The following is a 6,671-nucleotide window of genomic DNA, read 5'->3' on the forward strand; positions in this document are numbered from 1 at the left end:
GGATGGGGACTCAGCCCCTGCCCTGGGCAGCCTGGGCCAGGCCCTGACAGCCCTTTGGGGGAAGAAGTTTTTCCCAATACCCAACCCAACCCTGCCCTGGCGCAGCTTGAGGCCGTTCCCTCTCGTCCCATCGCTTGTTCCTGGGGAGCAGAGACCGACCCCCCCGGCTCCAGCCTCCTTTCAGGCCGTTGCAGAGAGCGAGGAGGGCTCCCCTCAGCCTCCTCTTCTCCAGGCTGAGCCCCCCCAGCTCCCCCAGCCGCTCCTCCCCAGCCTTGTGCTCCAGCCCCTGCCCCAGCCTCGCTGCCCTGCTCTGGCCACGCTCCAGCCCCTCCATGGCCGCCTTGGGGTGCGGGGCCCAGCGCTGAGCACAGCGTTCGAGGGGCGGCCTCACCAGTGCCCAGCGCAGGGGCACCATCACCTCCCTGCTCCTGCTGGCCACACCAGTCCTGATGCAAACTGCGTCCCTGTTCTGATGCCAACCACGCACCCCGCTACACCGCGCCCCACCCCCGTTCCCACGCATCCCAGCCCCCGGCGGAGGCGGCTCGGCCCCGGCCCCGGCCCCGGCCCCTCCCGGTGGGAAGGGGGCGGCTCCCGGGGGCGCGCCCCGCGCATGCCCGGCACCGCCCGTTAAATACCGGTGAGCCGGGGCCGACCGGGACCACCGCCGCCCCCGCCGCCCGCATCGCCCCCGCCATGGCCAGCGAGGGGGAGCCCGGCCGCCGCCGCCGCTGCTGCTGCACGCAGGATCCGCCGGGTGAGCGGGGAGGGCTCCGGGGGCGGGCGGGCACCGGGGGGGTCCCCCAGTACCGGGGGTCCCCCGTCCTAAGCATCACACTGGGTACCGGGGTGGTCCCCCCCTTCCTGGGTACTTGGGGGTCCCCCCCGCCGACCATCACTCCGGGCACTGGGGTGTCCCCCTCATCTCGGGGGGCCCCCCTCTCTCTGTGTGCCCCCCGTGGGGTTTGGGGACCAGGGTGACATCCCAGCGCAGCAGCCCCCGGGTGTCCTGCGGCGCTGAGCCCAGGCGGCGGATACCGGGATACGGCCCCAGCGTGGCTCCAACCCCCCCCAGATGTCCCCAAGGCCCCCGAGCCCCGGGGTGACAGCGACGGCCCCCGCCGGGGCTCCCTCTGCGACCGGCACTGCGCCGCCATCAACAACGTGCAGGGTGACCTGGGCGACCTGGGCTGCCACCCGCACCGTCCCCGCGTCCCCCCAGGTAGGTCGGGCACGGGATGGGCCGGGCACGGGGCTCCGAGGGGTCCCACACCCCCGACACCCCCCCATCTCGCCCGCAGCCGTGTCCTCCCCGTCCTGCTGCCAGCAGCACTCGGAGGAGGTCTGCGAGAGCTGCGTGGTGAAAACTACCCTGACGGCCGAAAACGCCGTGGAGGCCAACAAGCTCTCCAACAACTACAAGGTGGGTGCTTGCGGTGTGGGTGGGGGCACCCATGGGTGCTCCTGGATGGCTGCAATGGGTCTTCTTTTTCTCTCGTCCCCCTCAAAAAAACAAACAAACAAAAAAATACCTCTGCAGTTTGGCTTCAAGAAATGGAAGAGCCACGTGACGGCGCGGCCCTGGGAGGACCGGTCGGAGATCGTCAAGGAGCTCTACTCTGATCTCAACGTCATCCGGGGCTCCGGAGGTCAGTGGCCTTGGGGACAACCCTGTGTGGTGGCAGCGTGGATTTGGGCTGCTGTAGGTGACAACGGTCCCATCCGGGGCCTCCCCTCCTGCAGGGTCCACGGTGACGTGCGGGAACGTCCTCTACCTGCTGCTCTTCGGCTGGTGGCTCTCGCTCCTCTACGTCCTTGCGGCTGCCATGATGTTCGTCACCGTTGTGGGGGCTCCTTATGGTGAGTCCCGAGTTTGGGACCCCTGTGTGAAAGGCCTGGCTGAGCCCGAAATGGCACCGATGGGTGCTGGGGTCTCTTGGGTCCCTTCTCTGCGGGGTGGCCCTGTAGCTGGAGGGGACATGTGTGTCCCCAAGAGAGCTGATGCTCGTGTCCCCGCAGGGCGGCTCTGCTGGGACCTGGCCGGGTATTTCCTCTGGCCCTTTGGCAAAGTGATCCAGAAACTGGAGGTAACGGCGTGCCCCAAATCAGGACCCCACTGGGGGATAAATTCGGGTGTCCCGTGCCGCACCCTGACAGCCCCCATCTCCCCCAGGTCCCCAAATCCCGCCAGGTGCTGGGTGCGTGCGAGGCTGGCGCGGGGGAGAGCTCAGCCCTGCTCGGCGGCCCCATGCCGCGCCGCTGGCGCCCATGGTGCTGGGCAGACGTCGGATACTGGGTGAGCCCCACGCCGGACACGGTGACACCCCCTTCTGAGCATGGGCACCCTGGAAGCCCCCCATCGCGGTGGGGATAGCACCCATGGGTGCCTCCGCTCCCTCGGGGTGGGTGTTTTGGCAGGGGCAAACCCTAAAGGTAGCCACCCATTCACAGCAGCGTGCCGGCGCTGTGGCCTGGCTGTGCCTGGGCTACCCGGTGCTGGTGCTGGCTCACGGGCTTGTGTGTGTCACCGCGTGGCTCCTCGTCGTCCTCATCCCCGTGGCCAAGCTGAGCGCCCGCACCGCTGCCCGCGTCCTGCTGCTGCCCCCGGAGCGGGTCCTCGTCCGGCGCCTGAGGATGGTGGGTGCCTCTGTGCGCGGGCGAGGGTCCCACACCCTGCTCCAGGGTGGATTTTGGGGTGGGGGGGGTGCTCGGAGCAGTGTCACCCACTCGTCCCTCTGCAGACGGAGGCCCCACTGGAGGGGGAGGTGATCCTGTGCTGCTACCGTGCCATCAACCCCTACTACTACAAATACGCTGTGGACGGCATCAATGTCTTCGCCGTCAGTATCCTTTCATGGGGTGGGGGGGAACGGGGTGGGGGGGCTGGCTCCAAATCCCACCCCACCTCAGTCATCTCCTTGACCGGCCACCCCAGACCTGCTGCCGCTGGTGCTGGTGACACTGGTGCTGGGCTACGTGGACAGCCACAACCGCCTGACCAGCTCCCCCGTCAAGTTCACCTTGGCTCTGCTCTCCATCATGCCTCTCTCCTACTACATCGGGATGGCCATTGCCAGGTGAGCGGTGACGGGGAGGGACGCTTGGTGGCAACATGGGGACACATGCCAGCCCCGCTGACGCCTTCCTTCTCCTCCAGCATCTCGGCCCAGAGCAACTTTGCGGTGGGAGCGGTGGTGAACGCCACGTTCGGCTCCATCACGGAGCTCACCTTCTACATCACGGCCCTCATCAAGGGCTCGCGCGAGGGCAACCGCTGCTACGCCGAGATCGTCAAGTCGGCGTTGACGGGGACGCTGGTGGGCTGTGTCCTCTTTGTCCCGGTGAGATGGGGTGGCACGCTCATGGCATGAGAGCGCCCGGTCTCTGCTGTGAGCAAAGCACTGATGGGGATTTCTTTGGGGGCTTTCTCCATCCCCCAGGGTCTGTGCATGGTCATTGGGGGCATCCGGCACCAGGAGCAACGGTTCAACAGCCGCTCGGCGGGCGTCAGCTCAGCCCTGCTCTTCCTCTCCGTGGGAGGTGAGTTGGGGACAGGGGTGTCCCCAGGTTTGGGGGAGTCCCAGGCATGGGGACCCATGCCACGTCCCTCCATCCCTGCAGGTGTCTTTGCCCCGACGCTCTTCTCCAAGGTGTACGGGAAGCTGGTGTGCGGCGAGTGCCACAACGTCACCCAGAACCCACTGGGCCACTACCTCTGCCACAACTGTCACTTTGACCTGGTGAGCGGGGACACGGACCCCCGACCCCTGAGGTTTGGAGTCGGGGATGCTCTGAGCCCACCTAGCTCCCGCTCTGGGCAGTGGCAGCGGGGCTGTCCCTTGTCCCCTGCATCCCTGTTGACCGGCGCTCTCTCTGCAGATGGAGAACAACGGCACCCTCTACTACAGTCACGTCCAGTGAGTGTCTGCTGGGGTGGGGACAGGGTTGTCCCCACAGTGGGGTGGCACCTCTGGGGCTGGGTTGTGGCCCCGCATCCCTCCCAGGTCCCCTCTCTGCTCCCCAAAGGGCTCCGATCCTGCACCCTCATCTCTTCCATCCCCAGCCAGTGCAGGGGACCCCCCGGGGTCTCCACACCAGACCCCAGTGGCACTGAACATGTCACCCATGTCCCACAGACCCCTGGTGTACACAGTGTCCCTCCTGCTCCCTGCCGCCTACCTCATCGGCCTCTTCTTCACCCTGAAAACTCACTCGCACATCTACGACATCCACATCAGCGACTGTCACAGTGAGTGTCCCCAAACCGCGGGATGCCCCGGCTGTGGGGGCCGGGTCTTCTCCCTGCCCCGGGGTGTCCCACCATGTCTCTCCTCTTCCCCCAGTGCCTGGCCACCACCACAGTGCTGTGGTCCACTGGTCTCGCTGGCGGGCCCTGGTCATCCTCCTGCTCTCCACCCTCTGCATGTCAGCCTGTGCTGACCTGGCCACGGAGCACATCAGCCCCATCCTCACCAATTCCACCATCTCGCAGGTGAGCATGGGGACGGTGGTGAGCCAGGTTTGGGTGGCCCTGGGGACCAAGATGTGCCCTCCAGGGATGGGAACCTGCCCTGGCTGCGGGGTTGAGCCCCAAAAGCCGGGGGAAAGACGCTGAGATGCTCCGTGCACCACGGAGCTTGGTTGCCCACAGCTTGGATGTGGTCAGGATCAGGCCATACCTGTGCGCTGATGTCCCCTCTTCCCGCAGTACTTCATCGGTGTCACTGTGCTGGCGATGGTGCCTGAGCTGCCAGAGATCGTCAACGGCATCCAGTTCGCCCTGCAGAACAACCTGAGCTTGAGGTGAGATGGCTCAAAGGATGGGTTTTGGGGTGTCCTCCTCCAGTGTGGTCCTGGTGCCCTCTCCCAGTCCTATAGCTGTGCCTTGGTGCTGGTGAAGCCCAGCTTCATGCCACCGGTGGGTCAGATCCCTGCCATCTTGCCCTCAAGAGGACTTAAAGCCACCCAAAAAATGGGGCCAGAACCAGGTTGGGCTGCATGCTTTGGTTCCCCAAGGTGGGCAACCCAAGGGCTGCCAGAGACCTGGTGCTCAGCAGCTCTTAAGTCCTCTGTCCTCCCCAGCATCGAGATTGGGAACTGCATCGCCGTCCAGGTCTGCATGCTCCAGATCCCCATCCTGGTGCTCTTCACCATCTTCTACGTGAGTAGCCTCAGGACAGCCCCTGGGTGACCTCCTGCAGCAGGGCTGGGGACACACAGCGCTCTGTGAGACACGGCCAGGGTGCAGCCGCCGTCCTTGGTGTCTCCTCTGCTCAGTGCAGGGGAAAGTGGGCTTAGATGTTTCCTACCTTGGCTGATGCTGTCCCCAGCCCTAGGGACGTGTGACAGAGGGGGTTTAAGGGGTGACATGCAAGTCCCCAACCACAATCAGTGCGGGGCTGTCCTGGTTGGCCATAAACCCAACATCCTCTCTGCCTTGCAGCCGACCAACTTCACGCTTGTCTTCAGCGACCTCCACGTCTACGCCAGCATGTTCAGCGTGGTGCTCATGAACTACATCTTCATGGATGGCAAATGTGACTACTTCCAAGGTGACCGCTCACCCGCGAGGCTGCCGTGGGACTTGGCGTACCCACCTTCCCTGTGCTGATGGGGTGGGGGGCTCCTGGAGACAGCCCTGGGGTCATCTGCTTGCTTCAGCTCTTGGCATGTGGTGGCTTGAGCAATTCCGGGGACTTGGTTGACCATCTTGGAAGCGCTGGAGCTGCCACCCTGCAGCAGCTCCAAGGGGGATCACTCCCTTTTCACCCTTAAGAGGGAGTTTTAAACCCCTTTTGACTGAGATTTTGCAGAGGACTGTGAAAGTTCTCTACAGTGATCTAGTCCAGACCACACCAGAAGGTCTTAAAAGCAACCTTCCTCCTTGCTCCAGGGAGTAACCCCCTCCAACCTGCTCTGTCTGCCCTAGGCACGGTGCTGGTGATGGTTTACTTCATCCTCCTGGCTGTGTATTTCTTCGCCCCATCGCCCAGTGGTTGCTGAGGTTTGGACTCTGCTTTCTCCAACCCTCCCCTTGGGTTCGGCGCTCGTCGGGGCGTTATCCGGTGTCTCAGGGACTCGGCTGGGCTGGCTCCGGTCTGGAAGCATCATTTGCTGAAGCTCCTGCTGCTGCCTGGCTCCCTTGGTGGGGTGCCAACAGGGCTTCAGTGATGGGAAGGGTGGTGGCCACAGAAGCACTCCTGAACCAAGAAGGAGCCTCAACACCAGAGCACTTCACGGAGGTATTTCCAGCCCATGTGTGTGTGTGGCTGGGAGGAAAATTGTCTTTAGTGGAGGTCTTGAAGGGGGTTTCTGTGTGGTCTCGAGGACAGACTCCTCCCTTGGGACATGTTGCACTGGGAGAAGATGCCTGAGAAGATCCTCTTGCCCTTCCAGGCAGTGGGTGATCCTGGGCCTGGAAGGCACTCGGGCTTCTTGATAGTACTAGAAATGCACCAAAAAGTATTTTTCAGCTGTTTTGTCATTAAAGCAGTTTTGTACAAATCAGAAACAAGCTCGTTTCTCCTTAAACGAGCCTTCACTCGCCTCTCTGGGCCCCTCCAGGCCCACCACCCAGGTTAGCAATGGTCTTGGGGTGATGGCCGCTTGGTGCCCACCAAGGCTGGCTCTCAACGTGGTGGGCGTTGGGCACCGGCAATGGCTCAGTTGGT

The 6,671-nt window shown here is 64.0% G+C and overlaps 1 protein-coding gene across 1 annotated transcript; it reads left to right on the top strand.

Annotated features, from left to right (window-relative positions):
• Positions 1 to 696: 696 nt before the first annotated feature.
• On the top strand, positions 697 to 6,557 carry LOC309589757 (uncharacterized protein; the record flags this gene model as incomplete). The annotated part of the gene is made up of 18 exons (XM_082310237.1): positions 697 to 806; positions 990 to 1,222; positions 1,302 to 1,649; positions 1,744 to 1,860; positions 2,020 to 2,087; positions 2,174 to 2,296; positions 2,452 to 2,637; positions 2,742 to 2,844; positions 2,936 to 3,077; positions 3,158 to 3,341; positions 3,441 to 3,740; positions 3,880 to 3,917; positions 4,137 to 4,249; positions 4,344 to 4,492; positions 4,709 to 4,803; positions 5,083 to 5,161; positions 5,444 to 5,552; positions 5,930 to 6,557. 18 exons carry the CDS (start codon positions 697 to 699, stop codon positions 6,001 to 6,003), a joined length of 2,571 nt encoding a protein of 856 aa, XP_082166363.1. The 3' UTR covers positions 6,004 to 6,557.
• Positions 6,558 to 6,671: the final 114 nt, after the last annotated feature.

The sequence above is a fragment of the Platalea leucorodia genome (genome assembly GCF_965183815.1).
Source record: "Platalea leucorodia genome assembly, chromosome: 4".
Classification (NCBI taxonomy): Eukaryota; Metazoa; Chordata; class Aves; order Pelecaniformes; family Threskiornithidae; genus Platalea; species Platalea leucorodia.